This window comes from Athene noctua, chromosome 1 (assembly GCF_965140245.1).
Source record: "Athene noctua chromosome 1, bAthNoc1.hap1.1, whole genome shotgun sequence".
Classification (NCBI taxonomy): domain Eukaryota; kingdom Metazoa; phylum Chordata; class Aves; order Strigiformes; family Strigidae; genus Athene; species Athene noctua.
In genome coordinates, this window is record NC_134037.1 from 197,242,855 (window position 1) to 197,266,297 (window position 23,443).

The 23,443-nt window shown below is 45.3% G+C and overlaps 1 protein-coding gene across 2 annotated transcripts in view; it reads left to right on the forward strand.

Annotated features, from left to right (window-relative positions):
* The first annotated feature begins 3,888 nt into the window (after positions 1-3,888).
* The window catches only part of LIMS1 (LIM zinc finger domain containing 1), a 76,237-nt gene continuing 56,682 nt past the window's right edge, over positions 3,889-23,443 (forward strand). The window contains exon 1 of one of the 2 annotated variants that reach the window (XM_074909473.1): positions 3,889-4,020. In XM_074909473.1, the coding sequence (XP_074765574.1) occupies positions 3,980-4,020 (41 nt within the window). In that variant the 5' untranslated portion in view covers positions 3,889-3,979. Of the gene's footprint in view, positions 4,021-5,053; positions 5,267-23,443 lie in introns of those variants that run through there. The other variant, XM_074909483.1, reaches the window with a different exon arrangement.

Here is a 23,443-nt window from a genome sequence, read left to right on the forward strand (position 1 = left end):
ATTTGTTTCTACAACAGAGTTATGAAAAATTAGTGATGCTGAGCAAGAATGTGAAACTGAAATAATTTGTTACTTGTGAATTTATTGAAACAGTTTTGCTAGGAAAGTTTAGCTGGACACCCTGTGTTCAAAAATTATTGACTTAAAGGTCAAATTTTGCTGTTGCTTTAACTTCATAGTTTTGGAGGTATGACACAAAGAACACTGACACAGTTTACAGTTGAAATCCATTGATTATATTAAGGTAAACAACCATAGGGCTGTTGTGTCAACAGGCTAAGTAACAACAGTTAGTAAGTTGTTACCAGACAGTAACAACATGAGGAAGAATATACCATCTGTGGTTGCATGAAGTTCTGGGAGAAAGCAAAAGCTAGACCAAATACCATAGTCGGAATTTACTTATTCAGGTCTCTTGATACCACTATGGCAAAACTGCAAAACATTTTTTCTGGAAATGAAAAAGAATTTGGTGTAAAGATGCTGATATTTGTGATCAGAGACAGGCAGTCAAATTCTCTCACCAAGCAGCCTTCTTCTAGTCTGTCTCCCCAATAACCCTTCCTTTCTTACTTCTTCCCCAGTTTGGGGTGAACAAAGCTGATAATGTGTATAGCTCTGAATAGATAAAGGTTCTGTGCTGTCACTTCTACTGCTGACAGCCGTTGGCATTTCAACAGTGATGGAAGACTTAAAGTGCTCTGGAAACAGAACATCAAAAGCCTATGTCTACTTAAAACTGCTTATTACTCTAGTCTAGCAGGGAGAGACGGAAAGATTTAAAAAAAAAAAAAAACAACCAACAACTCAAATTTGTGATTAATATGCTGGTCTGGAGACATGGAGTCCAAAGTCTCTGCTTTGCCACATGCTTCCTTTGTGAATTTAATTTCAATTTCTCTGTTTCCTCACTCATCTGCTGGGGATAATGGTACTTCTCCTCCTGATGCCAAGTACATTAGCAGTAGAATGTTTAATTTTTTGATGGGTTTGTAAGCAGAAATACATAGATTACTATGTTTTTTAAAAGCTGCGTAGGAAGAAAATGGTCATAGCTTTTAATTATACTGGACTGGAAGGACTGACCTTTACTTTTGAGTTTGTGCTGTGTGGGTGTCTCTTGTGTTTGCGGTGTGAAATGATTTCCTCTGAAATTATTTACCTAAGTATTCTGGACTGAATTTTACAAGGTAATTAGAATATCAGCATGCTCTAATAATATGTAATGGAGAATTAATAACAATTAAGGATTGTTATTTCTGTTGTACAGGAAGACACAACTAAAATTTAAATCGGACCCCAAAACCATGGTGCGAACTTGCTGTAAAGCACACAAAGCCTAGAGAGGCAATCTGTGAAACTGTATTCCTGGCTTTTCTTGGTACGGTGTTTCTAAAAGCTGCTAGTACTTAGTGTTTGGCATACGTACATGTTTGGGGGAGGCTCTCCCACTCTCCATGAATACCTTTGCTCCTTTGAGATTATATTGCTAGCAGACTAGACTCTAGGGATGTCATCTTTAAAAGCACGGGGAAACTGCACATGGTGCAATTCACTTGCCATTAAATCTATTAATTAACTCTCTAAAGGAAGTACCCTAACAGCTGCAGTTGTTGGCTGGCACTGCCTGTTAATTATTTCCAGAGTTTACTGTTTGGAGTTCGCTGCCCTGGTAGTCACAGGTCTGCCTAGCCACCCCCACCCCCACCCCCCCACCCCCATTTCAGGCTGTGCTCCTTAGAGGTATTGCTCTTCAGCTGAGCTCAGCAGCCAGGGGCAACTGCCTCATACAGCTTCCCCAGGAGGACATGCAATGGTAGAGGCCCCGAAATCCTTGCAGACAAACTGAGGTTAACTAAAGACATTCATGAAGCTGTCTACAAGTAATGGCAGACTGCCCAAAGTTGAATAGAAAAAACCAAAAGACTAGTATTACTTTCAAGTGGCAGAGAATGGGTGCTTACCTATTTAGATAATACAAGGATGCTCTGCTGACACACTCATTAAAATGAGTGGGTGTTTTAGGTTTGGGGTGGGTTTTTTTGGCGGGGAGTGGGTAGGTATGTGTTTCATTCTTTAACAGAATCACAGACTGACTGAGGTTGTCAGGCACCTCTGGAGGTGTCTTGTCCAACCTCCCTGCTCAAGCAGGGCCACCCAGACCTAGCTGCCCAGGACCATGTCTAGACATCCTGGATTCAGCCACCCAGCTGAGTATCTCCAAGGATGGAGACTCCATCTCTCTGGTCAACCTGTGGCAGTGCTCAGTCACCCTCACAGGAAAAAAGTGTTTCCTGATATTCAGAGGGAACCTCCTGGGTTTCAGTTTGTGCCCGTTGCCTCTGGTCCTGTCACTGGGCACCTCTGAAAAAAGCCTGACTCCATCTCCCTTGGACCCTTCCTTTTCAGGTATTTATATTAATTGATAAGATCCCTCTGAGCCTTCTCTTCTCCAGGCTGAACAGCCCCAGCTCTCTCAGACTCTTCTCATAGGAGAGATGCTCCAGTCCCTTAGTTGTCCAGGTGGCCATTCACTTGGACTCTCTCCAGTACTGACCATGTGTCTTGTACCGGGGAGCCCAGACCTGGACCCAGCACTCCAGGTGTGGCCTCACCAGTGCTGAGTAGAGGGGAAGGATCACCTCTCCCTCTTCTGGCATCCCATCCCTTCCTTTTTCCAACCATATACTTTATTTCCCTCTTTGTGCAGAAACATATTCCCTGTGATGCTAAAATTTTGCTATGTTTGGATTCCTAAACTTGGCAAGCAAAACCGAACCCTGCCAAGGGGCAAACAAACAAATAAACAAAAATCTGACAGATGGTCTGATGTGTCTGTGTTTTCACAGTTGTAGTTCTGTTCAGAACCATGCTTGCAGCACAGCCATCAGATATCTTTTATGAATTATAGTCCTGAAAGTTTACATTCTTTTCCTGGTCCCAATGGATACTGAAGTCGATGTACTCTGTGTAAATGTAGTTCAAATTACTCTTTCTGATGTGTGTTCACTTGTACGTGCCCATGCTGATTTTCACTGGCTTAACATATTCTCCGAGCATGTGGTCTTTTGGGAGCCATACAGAGAACTCCTTAATCCTGGCAGTCAAATATTTGCATTTTTTTATTTCACCACGCCACTTCCTTGTTCTGATACTAAGGATGGCAATGGGTGGTGATATTGGTGGCTTAATAATCCTGATTTTCTATAGCAGCCTTTTCATTTGCCCATATGTCTGAAACTTGTTTGGAATGAGATTGCTTTTCCAAGGAAAGCAGGCCTGCAGGTTTGGCAGCTCTGCTGTTGAAGGTTATTTATTTGTATTTACCTCCTAAATAGGGTAGCTGAACCTGAGCAAGGCGCTGGCCTTTTCCCACACGATTGCTTATTAGTACTGTTACATTTTTAAACACCATTGATTAAAATGGAACCTCACTCCTGCAAGTACTCGCCTGAAGATACCTGGCGTCTTAAGGTGAGGCGACAGCTCTCTTGATAGAAATAATACCGTGCTACACAAGCACAGGTAAGAAATAGCAAGAATACTTGGAATTGTTTTGACAGCAATTTTCTGCTCTGGAACAAAAAAATCCACCAACAGACACCCTCCAGCATCGACTGGGCGCAGCTCTGCCGGTGACGGCCGCCCGCGGCTCCCGAAGGGCTGGCAGGAGGTGCGGGTGGGCTGGCGCCGGTTTAAGCTCCCCGGGCCGGCGGGGCGGTCGCTGGGGGGGTGTGTCAGCGGCACCCGCGTCGCGGCGGCCGCCGGGGGGTTTCCCTCCTCCACCGGGGGGGCGGGGCCTGCGGCTGGCGGCGGCGGGCCCGGCGGCGGTGCGTGCGGCGCGCGCCCCCCCGCGGCGGCGGCGGGCGGGTGCCGGCGGAGCGGCCGCCCAGCGCCATTACCGCCGCCCGGCCCTGCCTCCTCCCGGCGGCGGCGGCGGGTGCTCCGCGGGAGTGGCGGGGCAGCGGCCGCCGGCGGGATGCTGGGGGTGGCGGCGGCGGCGGGGATGAGCTGTAACAGGTAGGAGAGGCGCGGGGGCCGCCCGCCCCGTCCCGTCCCGCCTCCCGTGGCGGGCGGCTGCGGAGGGTGGCGCTTTGTCGGTGCGGCGCGGCCGGGCCGCTGTCACCGGCGGCTGCCCGCTTGCTTGAACGCCCCCCTCTCGGCCCCCCGCTCGCCCCGCCCGGTGCCCCGGGGAAGGCGCTTCCCGGCCCCCCCCCGCCCCGCTCCGCCGTGCGTCAGGCGGGCGGCGGGGCTGCGCCCTGTGGGGAGGAAGGCGGCGGCCCCGGTGGGGAAGGCGCGGGGATGGCCCCTGGGGGGGCTGGTGCAGGGGATGGGGTCCCGCCGAGGAGCCTGGGGGGGTGGAGGTGCGCCTCCTCCTCGCCCCGCGAAGTTTCCGCTTCACGGGGGAACTCTCCCCTTCCCGCCGGCAGCGGCGGCCACGGCAGAAATCCCTTCTCCCTCGCATCGCCCCGTGGGGTCACGTTCACGCGGGGAGCGGTGGGGTGGCTCGTGGGTCCGTGTTACAGCAAACTGGGAATAATACACAAAGCTGGAGCCTGGCAGGGTTTGAGCGGGGCGTGAGGGCGGTGTGACGCCCCGTGCGCTAAAAGCCGTCCTTGCCCGGCGGAGGTGGGGGCTTTCAAAAGCGCGGCCCTGAATACCCTGGGGTGCTTATGCGGTGAGATTCGTGTCGTTTTCTGCATATCCCACAATTACTGAGCAGTCCTGTCTTGAGTTGGTGGGCATGGAATACGGAAAGCAAATGCTGCTCTACTAATAGCCTGGCGTTTCAAAGCCTCACCCCTTGTAGTTGCTTCTTCGGAAAAAATGTCCTTGATTAAAGCACGTGGCAAATGTTCCACTAATCCGTCGAAATCTGGGGTTGAGGGAAGGGGAAAGAGCAGTTTTGTACTTCGTTTGAGCTGTGGGTTCAGGACGGCTGCTGGCACGCACAGACTTTAGCCTGGCTAAAGACCGCCTTATCTTTCCCGCGCCTGAGAGTTCCTCCCGCTCTGCACCAAGCCTACCGAGGAGAGCTGCGGCAGCAGCAAAGGCAAGCCGCGTCGGGGCTACCGTGGTGGGACCCGGTGCCGGTGTGCAGCGGGGTGGGCTGCTGAGCCAGCTCCGCTCCCGGGGTCAGCGCCCCGACGGCTCCGGGGTGAGGGAGCAGAGGCGGCAGGATTTCGCTAGCCTTGACCAGGTTTAGCTGGACACCCTGTGCTGAGGAAAAGGCGATAACGTGATTCACATGTTCACGTCTGTAAAGGTAACTTGTTTTTTCTTCGGTCGTTCCAAAAGCCGCTTGTTTTCCTAGAGGGTGAGGGGTACTTCCAGGCCAGACTTCTTTCTGCATTCCTGAAAATGGCCGAGTTGTCATTATTTGTGCTGCAAGCGTCAGTCTCTTGGGACTCTGAGGATCTGTGTGTTGTTCAGCCCTGCACAGGTGCTTCAGCTCTGGTATGGAGCCTGCCTCTCCGGGTAGATAGAGCAATTTCATATTTGATATCTATTCTGCTGAAGTTGTCAGGGAGCAGGCCAGCGTCCCTGCTCGGACACACTTCCCAGGTTACAAGCTAGGGTACACCCCTGGCACAGCAAAAAATTTTGGGACAAAGTCAGGCTAGAACCTATGCTTGCAGAAGCTTGCTGAGATGAAGTAGCAGAGCACTCTGGGGGGAGCCCACCTCACTCAAAGACTGTTTGGGGGGGAGCTCCTTCAGAGCAGAACGCACGCGGTGCATCTTTCAGTGTGCAGGCAGGTGGCCAACACATCCAGGGAAGCAACAGCCATCCTGGGGTACGGCCAGTGGCTAGAGCATCCTTCCCCAGCAGCAGGGACGAGCCCTGCTGCCTCCCGGCTGAGCAGATCCTCCGGTGGCTGAGAGTCAACCTGGCAGCTTGCCGCTGCTGATGCGCTCTGAATATTCCCCGCTCAACCAGCAAGGGCTGGATGTGGGGCCCCTTGCCTAAACTGGCCGACCGACTCTGTGCCTCTCTCTTCTTGACACTTTTTTCAGGGTGAATCGGCATATCGAGGACCAGGGGCTGTGCTGTGATTAAGGAGGTGAAGGTGCCGTGCAGTGGATTGTGGCAGAAGTGTGGCTGGAGGGAGCTGCCGGCCGGGGCAGGGAGCGCTGCTCCCCTGGCAGAGGGGCATGGTGGGGGGAGGCTACGGGGTCTGCTCCTTTCAGGGGAGCTGGTTGCGGGATCTGTCTGAGGAGGTTTTGTTTAGATGATTCCAGTCCATTGAGGTCAAAATAAAAGGTCAAGGTTCGTGGAAGATGCATTTTGATTTGGTAAAATGCAAGGAGAGGAAATTAAAAATTGGTGTTTTTTCTTGTTTTGATTCTCTGGGGAAGAAAACACTGAAAATGCAAATGTTTCATTCAAAAGCACCTTTTAACAAAACATAAGGTGATCTGAAAGGCTTCTGCAGGCTGAAACTCCTAAGGAATTTTGGAATTTAACTTTTTATTCTGATTGAGAGAGTTTAAGTAATCTGAGTTTTGGGGAAGAATACAGAAAAGAAAAGAATGACTTGAGGTCTCTCTTCAGATTGGTACATGGAAGAGCAGCAGACATCTGGTCAGAAGGTACATGCATGGGGTTTGTTTTCATCTTAGGAAATACTCTTCTTTTTAACTTTTTTTTTTTTCCTCTCCACTTTATGGAGGCTTTTTGAACTCAAGTCACCACTGCGGCTTTTGTTTTGCAGTGAAAGGAACTTTCAGGCTGGCTCTGTAATCTGAACGTGGGTTACCCGAGGCACAGCCATCTCACACAGCATCACGATGGGAGACCAGACCCTGCCCTGGAGGAGAGGGGTTTGGGCAGGGAGGGATGTCAGTGTGCCCTGTCGCTGGGTCAATGCTGGGTAGGGGTCTGTCATTCAGGATTGCTGCGCGTGCTGCTTGGGGCTGGGTAGCTAGCGGTCGCAACTCCTGCTTGCTTTATAAATATCCTTTGAGTTTTGTGGGCAGCTTTTCCAGATGGTTGTGCTGAACTCATCTTGATGTGTTATCATTGGAATAAGTTTCTTGTGTGGTTCAGAGTAAAACATTAGCTTGCAGTTCAGAACCGTTATTATCTTAAGCTTTTGTTTCCTAACACGATCTAAGTTTTTCTTTGTAGCAATAAATACAGGCCAGCATGCAGTAAAATGTTGAACAAAGCAAGCTCCTCTTTATTCAAAGGGTAACTACATTTAGAAAATTAGCATAGACTCATTGGTTTTATAGCTCTTGTTCTGTTGTAAACTATGAAGCTCAAAAATGTGGGCACTTCATAGTGTTACTGGCTTTGAAAGGGGACTCCATAGGTAAGAAGCTAAATGTGATGCTGCAGTTTGATCTCAGTTGTAATGCACAGGTCTTAGAACTGACTCCATGCAGTTACTGCAGAAGAACCGTTAATGGCTCGCAATATACGGAGGATGGTTTGCATAGTTAACAAATTGGTTTTTAAGTTGCAATAAAATATTTATTATTGAAGCACTTAAGTCAGGCTTTTCAGGTCCTGCAATTGTGCTTCCTGCTAAATGTGTTAGGTTAGATACCCTGATTCATCTGTGTTTTGTTCTCTTCCAAAGTCCCGTTTAAAGGTTTTTCACTCGGTAGCATAATGCAGTCTCTCATTACTTTTCAGTATAGGGAGACTTTATTAGCCGTGCTAAAAGCAACTTGATAGTTGGTGGGGAAAATTGCTCATGTCAGCTCTTTCCACGATGGCAGGTGCTGATGACAAGGAAAATCAAACTGACAGTCACATTTTGATAGCCAGAGCTTTCCCTTGTATAAGGAATCCATAGCATGAATCAAGCAGCCGTTTATGTGGTTTGGTGTTCATGTCATTTTAGCGATGTGTTACAGTGCATGTCACCCTTACAGCTTGTGCAGAAGTGCTGGTGTTGAGGCAGAAAGGGTGAAAGGATAGGAAGGTCCTAATTCAATCTGACAATTAGAGAAAACGTAGCAGGGGTCTGTGCCCTGGGGTTAATAGTTTCCTTCAAATTAGGGCACTCCTTTGCAATTACTTCAGCATTTCCCTTCCTGTGGTGTCGAAGTCTTTATGAAAATGCTTACTTACGTTTTTTAAGCAGATAAAAGGAAAAAAAAAAAAAAAAAGCCAAAATACTGTAATTTCCTTGGCTGGTTTTCTGTACCCTAATGACCCTTTACGTGAAACAGTTTCATGAATTTGTCTCAGCGCCTGGAGACAGTCGATGAGGTCCAGGGAGCAGAAGCTTTTGTTGTGCCCAGTGACAAACCATAGGCAAAGTGGACCTCTTGTCTGCAGCCTGAAACCACGTTCCTGTGCAAAAACGGCGTAGTCTGAAGTATCCTAGGGTGCATGAAAAATGGTTCTACAACAAGGCCAGCACCCAGGATGAGGTTTTATGCCTGTATTTTTCATATTAGTTGCTTTTCCTTGTATTTTAACTAAGAAGTCCTTGAATTCCAGCTCTGATCACCTTTTTTTTTTTTTTTTCCATCACTTTTTAACTCCTTAAAAAAACCTACCAGCCACTTCTACAGAATTTGATAAGAAGGTGAGTCCGAAGTCACTCGGTGCATTTAGAATTGTTTCAATCACTGCTTGCATTAAATAGTTTGAAGAACTGAGAATGAACTGGTGGATGGGCTTTTGATTGATTAAAACTGAAACTGATGGGAACAGTAGAGTTAAAACCTTGGGGTTTATTTCTCACATTGTGGATGGGGAGTCAGTGTGGATCATCTGAGAAACTAAGGCAGTGTAATGATGTCATGAATGCTGCCAGAGCAGCATGGAGAAGCTGCTGTTCTCACAATTATAAGGGTTTTCTGTATTAATACATTGTTCTAGTGTAGTTGGAGGCACTGGGAAAGACCACAGCAAAGCAATGCAGTAATGCCAGCAAATATTTGGGAGGCAACAACATGGCAGAGTGGCTCCCGTCCAGACCCCACGCTGACGTGCAGCAGCTGTGGGATTGATGTGGGGAGGCAAACCACGCAGAGAAATAGTTTCAAATCCACCCTGGGACAGGGGGAAGGGGGCCTGTACGCTTTGCAAGGACTCTTTGAGGGTGCTTGGCCATCCCAGCTGGGGGCTGGGTGCTGCCAGGCAAGGAGGGGCGAGGGACTGGCTGTCAGCTTCTTGCCTTCCGGAGCTGCAGCATCCCCAAGTCCTCCCTCGGTGCCTCCTGGTGCACTCCACCTCTGATTTGGGAATGAAAAATACAGTTTGGCAGGCAGGGCAGCACCGGCTGCCAGCCAGCGCTGTCCGCGGAAGTTGGCCCCTTCAGATTCAGGGCTGAATCAGCACAACAGCCTCTGCTTGCAAAACCCTCTGATTTCGTTGAATCCTCCATTGTGAGGAAATGCATGCAAATAGGCGCGTATTTTGGTTTGTAGCTTTACAGATGAACAGCCTGTGCTTCTGAACTGTGTTGGTAGCAGGACAGACTTGTGTTTTGTGTCAGAGACCAACATTTGTGCTGGATTAAGTCAGATGCACTCAGCAGCGATCATCTCCCAGACCCAGCTGTGACTGGTGTCACAAAGCAGGACAGACCATCTCTGGGCCATGCCAGGGCAGCTGTTCTTCCCAGAGGTGGCAATTACAGAGACATTTTAATTAAGAATGTGGTTGCTCTGCAGCTGACCAGGGTGACCCGCATACTCCCATCCCCCAACAACTCTCGTGCCACCACTGGGGACCTGAGCCAGCTGAAAACCCCTGGCGAGAGAGATTGGTAGATACGTAGATTTAAAACTGAGTTTGTCTTGATCTGGATCAGTTCCTTGATCTTGTGAGTGATGGTGATGTTGGGCCAGGGGGTGGGAGGGGATGTGGGAAAAGTGGAAGTACCCACTTCAGCAGAAGCATGGATTTGTGCCTGGATCATATAGCTGTGGCCCAGAGACGGGTGTTAAAGGTGGGAGTCCTGTGAGAAGCTGCAGGAGATCTAAAGAAGGAGGGAGAAGTGTTTGTTGGTGGTCTGGGTCAGGGCTGAGGAATGCTTGCGACTGTCCTGGGTATGATGTCGGGAAGGGGCACATCCATGCTCTTTTGCACTGGAAGAGGCATCTCCTGCCTGCAGGTTAAGGAGGATCGCTTTCTGTTGAAAGCACTCTTGAATACATTCTTTCTGCAGGTTGTTGTCTCCTCCTACAGCCCTGCTTGAAGGGAAACCACCCCAGCAGTGATTTTGTCATGGTTGTCATAGGCCTAGCTTGCAGAAGCTCACCTTCAGAGGATTCAGACAAAGGAGACCCTGTGTCCTGTCGCTGTGACACATAGGTTGTGGTTAAAAAGGACATGGAGAATAGCAACACATCAGTGCCTGTTTAAGTCTGCCTGATATTTGTGGGCATGACACAGCTTCATGATCTGGAGGTGCTCAGGGGCTTGCTTCACCCATCGCTTTCAGGTCCCAGAGGAACTGCATGCTGTTTATAGGTATATTTTTGTACTGTCGACAAAAAAAAAAAAACTGGAGCAAGAGCTGTGCCTGTGAGGTCTTTTGGGTTGCGTTCCACCATACAGAGACGCAGCTGTGGGACAGCCGCGGTGCACGTGGCTGCTTGCTTGTTTTTCTCAAGCACTGTACCAGGAGACAAGGCAAGCTGCTGTGGGAAAGGGGGCTTGATGGGACCTGTCAGTGAGCTTCAGTGGGGCTGAAAGGAGAAGGGCAGGAACCTCTGCATGTGCAACATTTTTGTAGTACTTGTAAACATTTCAGAAAACAAAGGTTTTTTTCCTTTTGTAAGTATATGCAGTTGCAAGAGAGAGGAAATATTCTGATAACATGAGAAAGGAATCAAAGCAGATCATTTTAAAACTGCTGCTGTTAAGAAAAAGCCAAGTGCCGAAATCTTTGTTCCTTCATTCACATTTTTTCCTTTTTGTTAGCCAGCCTCAGGAAATGAGAACATTCTTTTGGCTTTCCGTGCCTGAGTCACATCTTATATATATAACTCTGTATATATATAAAAATATGTGAAAACATCTGGAGATGTTTGTTTCTGAGAGGTACTTGTTTTGCATTAGGGTATCTGAGCTTTAAATGTTTGTACACAGTTGGATGTTTCTAGAGTTTCCCATACTTCTCTGGTTACAAGGATATGTATATTGCAGTAAGAAAATTCAAGGAAAATGTGCTGATAACCTAGGGAATATGGTAAAGCCTTTAAAGAAAGTGAGTATTTGCTGCTTTTTTCAAAAAATAAACTATCGAAGCAGTTGTTTTTATTATGTTTCATGAAAATATGTAGCTCTTTAATGTTTGCTGAGTATGTATTTTTTTAAAAATAAAAGTGTGAGGAGGAAAATCGGAAAATCCCAGTAGCTCTTCTCTTGTTCTTTAAAAAAAAAAAAAAGGAAAAGGAAGTAATTAAAAGCTCATTATGCCCATCTGTGCTGTTCAGGGAGCTGACACTGGGCTCTGGCAGTGCTCTGGGTGCACAGCAGGGTCTCTTAGCCTCCTTCTGTCCTCCCACCGGGGTCACACGGGGATCGTGAGACTTCACTTTAAAAGGAAAAAAAAATCCATTTAGTTTAACTGAAGGCCAAATATTTAACTTTGGCGGGGGAGGTGGTGGGATTTAGGAGAACGAATAAAATTTCCACCCTTGGTTGTTTAACCTAGCTGCACTGAAAATGATGGGAGACCAGGGTGGGTGGGCGCCAGCGGTGTCCCGTGCAGAGAGGAAAGGATGGCGGGATGGTGGCAGGGCATGAGGGGAAGATTGTCCCAAGGGGCTCCTTCTGCTGTGGCCACACAGCATCTGGGTGTTCACGGCAGCTTCTCCTCCCACTGAAATGCCCTTGAGTTTACGGCTCTGTTAAGAAACCTCTCACTGATCAAATATTTTGATTGCATCCTGGCCTTCCTGTTAGCTTCTTTGATCTTTTCTCGTCAGTGGATTATAGTAGACTTTAAAGAGTCTTGCTTGTTGAAATAGTTATATAAATACGGTCCTTAGGGTAGGCATTATTTAGAAAAGTACTTATCTCCCGGATATAAATTTACCTCCTTTTGCCCCTTCAACATGCTCATTTGCCATCGTGCATCAAAGAAGTGGGATTTCTGTAATTATATCAAAAAATAGCAGCTTATTGTTAATTGTTTGAAATAATCTAAAGGCCAATGGGGCCTATTCTTTTGGCTGATTTCCTGCTCATTCAAACACTGAAGAACTGTTTCAGGTTCACATTTAAAAAAACTATAAAAGAAATGTACAGAGCCAGGACAGTCTCTGGCAGGAACTGATGGGCTCGCAGCCTGGGGATGAATCCCCCTCTGTTGAAATCTCCAGCAGTTACAACTTCTCTTTTTTCAAAGAGAAAAGGCTGCCCTTCTCCTCGGGCATCCCGCTCATGTGAAATGGCGTCGTTCAACCCCACTTGATGCCATGCTGCGAGCTGGATGTCTTCAGGCGGTGGCACGAAGCCATCCGGTCACCAGGCTCAGTTTAGCTTTGGAGTGTGGCTGGGGTGCTGGGGGGTTGAGTTGTGCCACAGCTTTGCAGCCAGATGAAGCAAGGGAGGAGGGATAAAATATTGTCAGTGGCTATGTATGATGTAAGCCCAAAGGTCAGAGTTTCCAATCTTTGTCGAAGACTGAAAGCTGTATTTTCCTTTCTGTCTCATGCAGACTGGGGACGATCGCCCCAACGTCTCCAGCAGGACCTGGAGAGGGTCTGAGGGTTTTCAGTGGTGGTGGGTGTTTAATGTCCGTGGCTCTGGCTGGGTCAGGACAGATCCCAGAGTTGTTCTTGAGGGAAGGCAGCAAACACTGCTCTTCAGACCCATCTCTTCCCCAGCCTGCACTAAATCTACTGCTAGACCAGGGCTTCATTTTGAAAAGTACAGAGAAAGTGAAGTGCTATTTTAAGTGTCACATATAAATGATGTTTGACGTGAGTGAAGCTCTTTGTGCTTGCGATTGCTTAGCTGATACACTGCAAGGGGGAAACAATTTGTTGTGTCGAATTGCATCTGAGTCACAAATGTGAAAATCAATATTTTTATCATTACCATGCGGAGATGGGTAAACAGTACGGTTAAGAGGATCCTTGACATCGCCCTTGGGAAAATCACCAGAACATGATAAAACAGCAGAGGATCCAGGAACAGTAATGCCGTGTTATTGCTCAGGTTTCAAGAGAAAGCTTTCTGCTCACCTTGGGCTATTTATTCATTTATAAATAGCTTTGTGAACCTGTATTTAAGAAAGACACTCGAGTTTAATGCTGTTGCATGATATCGATGTCTTTTCAGAGCAGTTTCAGCATGGGCAGATTCCCAAGGTAGGCAGAATTACGAAATGTTTTGTGTCATCTGAGGTAAAATTGCTTTAGTTGTTTCTACCCAGTGGATTTTGATAACATGTAGCTGTGTAGTAGCTTGATTTACGTAATGGATTTTCTGTTAAGTCCGTAAAAAGCGTTACTTCCATGCACATGCAAAAATAAGCACTGTAGTCTGCAGCAGGGAAGGGATGGGGAAGGCGCTGGGCTGAAAGTCACTGCGTGCCCAGCAGAGCCACCATGGCCATCACTTGCATTAGTTTGGTGGTGGCAACATAGCGTCAGGAGGTCTCCTGTGGGGAGAAGGGATCCTTCCTGATGGAGGAGAAACCACGCCACGGAAAGCTGTCTTCTGACGTCCCACCCATGTAGGCATGAAGGATGTTGATGATACTAATGTTAAGTGGAAGATTTTTCTCTCCGATGTCGAGTAATGGTCCTTGTTTGGTTTCCATTACAGATATTTACCAGTTCTCCCTGCCACAGTGGTGGGGAAATATAATGAAAAATTGCTGAGTCCAGATTTTCTAACACATCATTAATCCCTTTTTGTGAAAGTGTGTGCAGAATGAGCAGGGCCTTAGCTCCAGATCAAAAGGTTTTCCATCAAACTTGGAAAAACTAAGTTAAACACTCTGTGTTCATGGTTTAAAAAATAATGTTCTTGTAGTTGGTCTTGGGGATGCAAGAGGGAGGCAGCATATACCTGAAATAGTTAGAAGGATACTCTTAGTTCATCACACTAAAAATATGTTGTTCTCCATTCTGCGGAAATATCTAAAGTTCATCTAAAGTTCATGTTGATCTAAGCCAAAAAAAAAAAGTGTTTGTGCCATCGGTATCTAATATTTCAGATTGTAGTGCTGAATGTTTTGTTAATGCTTGAGTGGAAGTGTTGCACGGATGTTAACAGAACTGAATTTACTGAAAACTGTTTCACTTGCTTCTTTCCTGTGATATCAATAGAAGTCGGGAAAGACAAGGAGCTCATAATATGTCTCAAGTATTCATATCTTAAAGTGAACATTAAAAATTTACACAAAGGACATACTTGTTTTTTGGAAATTCATAAACAGTGGAATGTATGGAAGTAAGAATAAGTGGATTCATTTATTTAGTCTGAAGACAAAATAGTCCTGATCACACAGAGCACTTGAGTTAAATTCTGAGTCAGGGTACAAGTTCAAATTTTCATTTCCTTGGAGCCAAGAGCTCAAGTGTGTGGAGCTGGCACAACACATATCCCCAGTAACAGCACCTGGGTTCACCCTCACTGTGGCTCACACAAGGATTAAACTGAATCTGTACTACTGTATTCTCTTTATAAGCCTTCTTACAAGATGCACGTTTCTTGGCACATGAAGTATTTAATCCAACCAAATAGGTTAAGAAGAGTGGCAGGAGAAAATGTAGATTTTTTTTTAAAGTGATTCTGCCATAAATTATTCTGTAACTCTGTTCATTGTGTACAAGCAGGTGTTGCAATAGGATGTTGTCTCCAGAATACTACTAGCAATTGCCTGGTCAGGTATATAAACAAACACAGGATGCCCTTACTGAAGCCTTTCTTCTGAAGCAAGAAGTACATCAACAAGAATTGCTAACACTTTGAAGGATGATGTTGTGGCATCAAAAGCACTGTGGCAAGTGCTGCTTCGGTTTTTCCTGTTGCCTTCACAAATTGTCACTGTTGGCATTTTTCTCCCTGGATGCTGGAGAGTTGCAGCTGCCCCTCGGTAGGATGATGCTGCCCGTACCTGAGGAGAAGCTGGTGGCGTGACATGATGTGCCAAATGTCTGCTTGGTGAACGACAGAAGTTACAGACCCTGCCGTGAGGCCTGTCCCAATGCACTTCATGCTCTGAAATGTAAAATTTGCTCCCTATAAGTAACAAAGGAGTCGAGAGAAACGGTGGCAGCATCTGGGGATGTCCAAACACGAGGCAGCAGTCAGCAGCCCGCATGGTGCCATGGGTGTGGGAACCCTCCTGGCAGCCTCGCTGAGTGGTGATGCCACGTCTCCTGTCTTTTCTCAACACCAAAATAATTTTTTTTTTCTTACGTACCTTAGCATTTTTTAGTACCTTAATGTGGCATGCTGAGATATTTCATTTTCTAACAGCTCAGGTTTATCCTGTTTCTTTGCTTCTGTAAATACGCGTTTTCTGTGCTAACAAATGTGTGCTTTTACAGAGCGTATCTTCAGTGCTGCTTCAAGTTGAACCACAGCGGTGACTTCCTCTTTAGCATGTGGGCATGAGGCTGCACTATGAACTGATAGCACTCATAACTTATGGGGGGACAAGAGGGGAAACTGCAGCTGAAGTCAGGAATTGTTTGTTTATTCATTAGTTATGAAGACCCAAACTGAGGGTAATTTGTAGCTAGCTGGCCAATGTGCTACTGCTTGCTTCTCTTGAGCTTTCCTGCAGAGTTGCTGCCTGCATCATCCCTCTGGCTGTATCTTTTGGGAGGTGAGGCCAGCAAGGCAGGGAGGATGAAGATTAAATTGCCCACATTTTTTCCAGGAATACAGGAGTGTTTTCTAAGAATACAGAAGTGTCTTCTACAGGGGAAGAAATGTGTCCACCTCTCAAAATTGGAGGAGCGTGACTCCAGAAGGGTTTTTCTGCATTTCCATGTCAAGAGGGAAGTGAGATGGACCACCAGCCACATTTAGCATTTTTTAAAATAGAACAGCTTTTGCAGAGGTATTTTAATGGGGGTTACTTCCGTTTTTGCTGCTTGACAGTGATGTGAAGATACCTGAGGAACAGGTTTTAAGAATATTCCCCCCCCCCCTTTATAGTTCTTTTTTATTTTTCACTTTAAAAATGTCAGTTTTGTCTTCCCTGACTCCTGTATCTGGAATGTTTGGGACATGCTTGTTGGGAACAGGTATCAGTTGTCCAGGTATCATAGTCCTGGTACATAATCGAATGAGCCCTAAGGTTTTACTGTGACATTCCACTTGCTGTTGCAGTTGTCATGATAATAGCTTTTCAGTCAGATGAGAGTTTTGTAGCCTAGACAGGAACTGAATTTGTCATGGAGAAAACAAACTCCCCAAAAAGAAAAAAAAAGTTTTGTTTAAAAAATGATTGTCCTGATTTATCTTCTTGTCAGTCTCTATAATAAAGGTTGAAATGATTAGCTGTAAGAAATACAGATGATTTTTCCTTACTGAGAATCAAGTTCCTTTCAGTTCTGCAGGGAGTGTATCATTAACTTCAATAAAAATAGATTAGTGGAGCTTTGTGACAACTCCTCAAGGCATGTATATAAATAGATAATTCTGCACCAGTTAAAGGTAATATTTGATTATCTTCTGCATGTTGTTAGGAACACAGAAGTACTTCAAGCTGTATGTTTGATCATTCATTGTTTAACATTTCTGATAACATGTAAATGCTAGAGATTAGTGTGATTAACTGATTCGGTGCTGATGGATTACAGCATGTCTTTCCCAATTCTTCTTGAAGCCAACGGATATTCTCTTGTTCTGTTTAATGGGGCTTGGTTTAGAGTCAGGGATTCACAAGTGGAACATCAATGGCCAAATAAGACAAAATACCTGCTAATACTTGGGAAATAATTATGTCTGTTTTTGAAACCTTGCTTCTGTGTCTCAGAGACAAAACTTATCTCTGTTTTGACATAGTTTTGTCTGGATGGTACAGTAAGGTCAATCTTGTAACAGTTACAGCTCAAGAGGATATTTTCCTCATCTGTTGTTTCTCAAAGAAGAGCAGCTGCTCGTTAGATAAATGGGTACAACATGCCTGCCCAGTGTTACATCCCGGTGCTCACAGATAAATGCTTTTAGTTGAAGTTGTCATAGGTTGGGTTTTACACCTAGCAAAGTACATTTTGTATATTTTATGTCTTGCTTATAAGTAGTAACTAAGGCCATTTCATTTTCTTTTTTTTTCCCCAGACAAAACACCTGAATTTGATTAAAAAGTGATCGTTGTGCTATATGATCCTGTAGTTTTATTTACAACTTCAACAGATCTTGGCAGTGCCCTTTTGTGGCCATAATTGGGTTTGCATAGTTTGGCAAACCGTCATGCAAATGCAAATGCGAGAAAGAAAAAGAAAGCACAGACCCGCAGGCTACAAAAAGCAAGTCAGCACAGGTCTGCTTGCTCAGAAGGTTGGCACCCAAATGACAGTTCGTTTGGCTTACACAGAGGAGTATTAAGAAGTTGTATATTAACTCAGTGTAGTGCTAACTGGTATAATTTAATTTACATTTTTAGCCCAGTAGCCACTTGGCTGATGAGCTGAGCCTCATGCTTTGGTACAAACGAAATAGTCATGAATGGGTAAGCAAGAAGCAGGTGTCTGTTCACGCGAGCCTTCCTGGTCCTCAGATGAGCTCTGGGGAGTAAATTTTACAGCAAGCATGTTGCCTTTGTGAAAGGGAGCAGAGGTTTGGGTTGGCAGTGTAGTTACTACTGCAAGCGGGTGGGGGTGGGGTGAGGTTGGAGCTGGTGGGACTGCTGGCTGTGGGGCTCCCGGTGACCTTCCTGTGAGCCAGACTCTGCCTCTGGCCGAGGTGGAGTCCGGGTGATCCCCTGGGCATGCATGGGTCCGGTCTGAGGAGCGTCTGCCTGTGCCACGGACTGGAGGTGTTTTGCAGTAGTTAAGTTTAGACAAAGCCAGACCTCCCCTTCAGAAAGGGGAAAGCAGGGGAGAGGTGCTGCGCCTGGTAGCAGTGGTTAGCAAATGATACATGAATAAAACAGCAGCAGGAAGATGGCATTTATACATCAGCTTGGTCCACTTATGTGCTATCCACAAGCTTCAGGGCTCTGAAACGCCTGGGCACTTTGGTACTGACAAGGGGGAGGGAAGGAAGGGAGGGAAGGAAGGAAGGGAAGGAAGGGAAGGAAAGGAAGGAAAGGAAGGAAGGAAGGAAGGAAGGAAGGAAGGAAGGAAGGAAGGAAGGAAGGAAGGAAGGAAGGAAGGAAGGAAGGAAGGAAGGAAGGAAGGAAGGAAAAGATAACACTTACAATGTCTAAGTCACTGTGGTTTCTAAGGTGCCTGGTGTATTTGTACTGTTTGATCAATGTTTCTTCTCTTACTTGGCATTGTACCAGTACTTTTCAATGACACTGACACAGCACATTGGGATTTAATGGTGAAACCAGGATTTCTGTTCATTTGGTATCATCCCCCACTCCCCTGTGAACCAGATTTGATTCTCAACAACTGTAATGGTTTATCCGTTAAATTGCTGAAACCATAATCTCAGTGTGTGTTGCATTGTGTTTGTGTTCCTAAGTAATTTACTCTGGTGATTTCTGCTGAATGCTGAGCACCAGGTTGGACTGCTCAGAGCTACCTGTTATTATCTCCTTTATAGATATGTGTGGAGAAGCCAATTTCTGAAAGGGGATAGTTGCAAGGCAATGTTAGAAGGGAAGATTTGCTGCCCTGGCAGCAATAGTGGCAACCAAATGTGATATTAAGAAGACACTTGGACTACTTTTCCTTCCTCTCTGCAGTATTCCCATCGTAGCATCCCCAAAGGCAAGGGGGTGGGAGAGGGAGTGCTTTGATCGCAAGGATTGCTAAAAGCCAATAAAATGAGGAGGATGTCCACTGAAATGGGATTTTCAGGAAGGTCTCCATCCCCAGTCTTGTTTTGTGGCCATGCAGTCTTCAGCAGGAGCAGGGCAGTGAAGTGCCTTGGTCCGTCCTGGTCTCTGCTCTTCGCTCAGGGTCCTGCTGCCTCAGAAGGGGCAGTGGTGGATCCAGCCTCTGCAGGGGGCTGCTCTTGCGGCCCAGCCTCGCAAGTGTGGCAGTGGCAGCAAGGTTTAGCTGTGGAGCAAAGGAGGAAAGGATCTTCTGAAAAATTACTTGACAGTAGAGTCTGTATGCTGATTGGTGTTTCAGCTGCATTGCTGGTCGGAGGGTTGGGTGGAAATCCAGGACCAACTCGCTGCTCTTCTGGAGGGATGCTAGATCTCGCTTGGCCTCTCCCCAAACACTCCCGAAAAGTGAAAGATGACTGACTGCAAAAAAGTGGTGTCTGTGTGAGAGTTTTAAAAACCTGGGTTTTACCCAGTAATTGGAAAAAATACCTAGCTTCATGTATATTACAAGTTATCTGTCCTCTAAATCTTTTTCTGAGGGAGGGTTACAATGGTGATGCTCTCTGTTGGGTCATCCAGGTGGGAATCCAGACTTTTGAATTTCTAGAGCATGTTGTATGTGGCCTTGACTTTTGAAATGTTGCTGTAAGAGTACAAGCTAGCATTTTTAGATATGTTTTATTCCAGTTAACAGTATTGGCAGATTTCATTTATGCTATAAGCAACCTTGATTCCTATCCCAGTTTCTGAAAGAAAAAATTGCTGGTGATATTCAGACACACACATTAGGTGTAAGATAAATGTAGCTTGGCGCTGGACTTACACCCATGTACAGTGCTGCTCAGTGGGACAAACATGGTCAGGCACAGGTGCTAACAGTATGTGTGTAGAATTGGGCAGAGCACACAGCGCAGAGTTACTGGAATTTATGCTAGCTGTGGGAAGTCTGATGATAACTTCATGTTAGTAGGTTTTATACCAGGACAGGTCACCTGCCAATATTTTTTAAAAATAGCTGATCTGGGTAGGAAAGTTTATAGTGGATTCAGCACCATGATGAAACTGGCCATCCATAAACTGTGCCTCTGAACTGAGATTTCAAGGAGATTGGAGCTTGCTGAAGGTCCCAGACCAGGGCCAGGAACGGCATACAGATTTTTTTGTTATTGTTGTTTGTTTGGGAAAAAGAGAGCTTAAAAGCAAACAAACAGAAGCAGCAACCAAATGAGGCCTTTGTTTTGCAAAATGTCTTGCTTCTAAGAACATCAGCAATGAGATGCTCTTGAATTGGCCCCATCCCCTGCCTTAGGGGGGGAAAACATTCTCTGTTGTTCCTTAGTGGTGCCTGTTTTTTACAAATCCTTTGTTTTTATGCCCTCAGTTATAGGTTGATTGGACCGATTATTCTGTACTTAGGAAGCTGCCTTTGAGCAACCTATGCATACATTAATAATTGTCCTGAGGATAAAGCAACCTACTCCCCCCTGCATGGAGGATTACAACTGTAGCATAGCTCAGTCCCCACAGGAACATTCATCCCTCCCTTTGGGTAGGTATGTGCTTTTTAGCATGGTTGGCCTATATACATTCCTTAAGTTTTTATTAAAAATATGCATTTCTGTTGTACTTTATCCAACTACAAATAATGTATTAATGAAGGTCTCCATAGCTGAAAGGAATTCAGCAGGAAATCCTGTGGCTGATCTGACCACAGGGGAAGTTTTATCTTCATTTGTTGTTCTTCCCTTTTGCCTCTTACTCCCAGTATCTAATTGCTATTCCACGATTCCTGGCACTGGTGGTTAAAGCTGAGGACTGATTTCATTTTTATTTTTAATATATTTTGGCTTCTATAGGCTGAAAGCCACGGCTTGGTAAGACCAGAATTTAAAGGAATTTGGGGCCACTTTGAGCATGTTCTTTGTGGAGATCAGATTTAATTTCAAGTTTCAGGTACAGGATAGTTTAAGATAATTTAAAAGCTGCTTTTCTGGAATGATTCCAGGAAGAGAAGGCACTGGGTTACAAGTCCCATTTTGGGAACCGCTGAGTATCAGAAGCTGTTCTCATTCCTTTCAGCAGAAGTTCAGATACATCTTTTTGAAGGTGCTCCCCTTGGTCTCGCTTCCATTCACATATTTCATGTAATACTGGTATATATCATCTTCTCTGGCTGTATTACTGTCTTTAATCCATTTACTGGAATTCCTGTGCTTTCTTTTCAAGCATTTGCTGCTAACCACTAATAAATCTGGAACATATGGGGACTTGATGGGATGTTGGGCTTTCCAGGATGAAACTTCATTGTTTCTCATTACAGGCTGTGGCTGGCAATTGCCTTCCCTTCCCTCCCCCTTGGTCATCTGAAGTCTTCTCTTCTGCACCAGCTTTTTCTACACGAGCTGTCCCTTCTCACTGCTGCCTTTGTCACCCCTTCATGCGGATGTCTCTTCCCAGGCTGGTCCTGCTGGAAGATGTGCCCACACTTGCTCGGGGAGGGGGGGGGGGGGGGGGGGGGGGGCAGAAGGCTCCTCGCACAGGCTCCTGCAAATCCCATCTAAACTGCTTCATCTGCAATGACTGTAAAATGTTTAAGTAACTTGAAATGGATCAAAAGAGAAGCCAGAGGCCCAGCCTGAAAGCTTAGATTTGAAATTAATTAGAGTACATTTCTGACATCACATCTTTTACTGAATTCTTGTTTTCACTCATCTTTTTTTGTTTTAAGCATTTAGGATGGGAAGTGTCTTCTCACATTTCTGTAACTGTCCAGTATATTTTGAAGCTGTAACATAAACAAAAAGTAGTAAAAAATGTGTCCCTTAAATCTCCAGTTGTCACAGATGCCAGCATTAAGTAGCAGGTTTTGTCGGCTGCACTCTGGCCGACTGTCTCTTCCCCGGTTTTATGTTCAGTCATGTGGGAACAAAAGATGTCAAAAAGCTTCTGCTTTTCACCCAATTGCCCCTGCTCACAAGTTGCATCATGGCAGAGCTGTAACCCCCTGCAGCGATGGGGTGGTACCTGGGACAATGTGGGGAGCACACGGGAGATGATGTGGGGAGGTGGACTCCCACGGCCGAGCTCCCAGATGCCGAGTGTTGTTGGTTTTTTTAAAAATAAAAACTTCCTCTGTCTTGTTTTTTTTTTTTTTTTTTTTTTCCTGAAGTTGAGGGAACCCAGATTGTTTTTCCATGTGTGGTTTCAGATGAAAATGGGGTTTTTTCCTTCCTCTTTCTGTCAAAAGAACTAGTGGAAAATTTTTGGAGTATTATTCAAAGCCTTTTAATTTTTTCTCCCCCTAGGCTTACTCTTTATTTTGGACTGATGCCTCATTTTTCCGTAGCAGATCAGAGCTACCAAAAACCATGTCTGCTAGACAAGCAAAGTAACTTTTTAAAAATCAGTTTGGTACTCTTTTCATACATCAAGATTGATCATTGTATGTTATTGGTGTTGCCATGATCTAAAAATGGTAGTAAAATAAAGATGCTTTCAGCTTGCACTTTTTTGTAGTCCTGAATGAATTCTCTAATGGGCTGTGTTCAGAATAACTTGGCATCCTTGCAGCTCTGCATTACTTAGAAAGCAAGGAAGTAAATTTTGGAAGTAACTTCTATTATTGGAATATCTAGCACACAAAATAAGTGTTTACTTTTTGTTAGTCACAACATCTGGGGATTTTTGTTTCTTCTGCTAAATCTTATGTTCAAATTAGGGTGGTGATGGTTATTGAAGTACATCAGGGGTTTTTTGAGCTGTATGGCAGCATATTTTCAGATGAGTTCTTTGTAATTTTTGAGTGTTTATGGAAGTTCCAGGTCAAAGCACATTTCCTTCTAGGGCTTTTCCTCATCTCACCTTTCTAGGGTATTTTCCTCATTTATTCCTATCATTATTATAAACATGTAATTTACCACAAGGGAATGAATTAAAGGGAAAAATAAGCATGTAATTCTAATATGAGTTCTGGTACTGCCCTTATTCTTCTACATTTGCCCCATTTTCCACAAAAATAAGTGACCTGTACCTTATCTCACACTTGATGTTAAGTTAATGTTTATATTTATTTATATGCTCAGTATTTGATGTGCTGCTGAACTTCGTGACATGCAATTTTTCTAGCAGGTAGAAGTAAATGGGAATAGAAATGGGAGTGCCTGTTGTCAGAAGAAGCACAGATGACATGCCAAAATGCCACTGCAGATTAGTACTGACTTTAAACCTCTGTATTTAAGTGCTTGTTAAGGGTACACCATGATAGTAAACATGATTATTTATATGCATTACACACTTCATGTACAACCCATATTTAGATTGCTGTTAGGATCTCTGTGAGTGTTCCTTCTTCACATTCTTTGATGAAGGGTGTGTGTCCACAGAGGCTTTAAAAACTACTTTTAAGGGAAAACATTTCTGAGAAATACCACACCTTCTTGCTCCAAAGAAGCCTTGTGCTGTTTTTCTTCTGGTTATGTTTCATTTTGTTTTCTTTATCCTTCCCAAGATGCATGCTACCTGAAAGTTGCCCTGGAGTGTTTGATG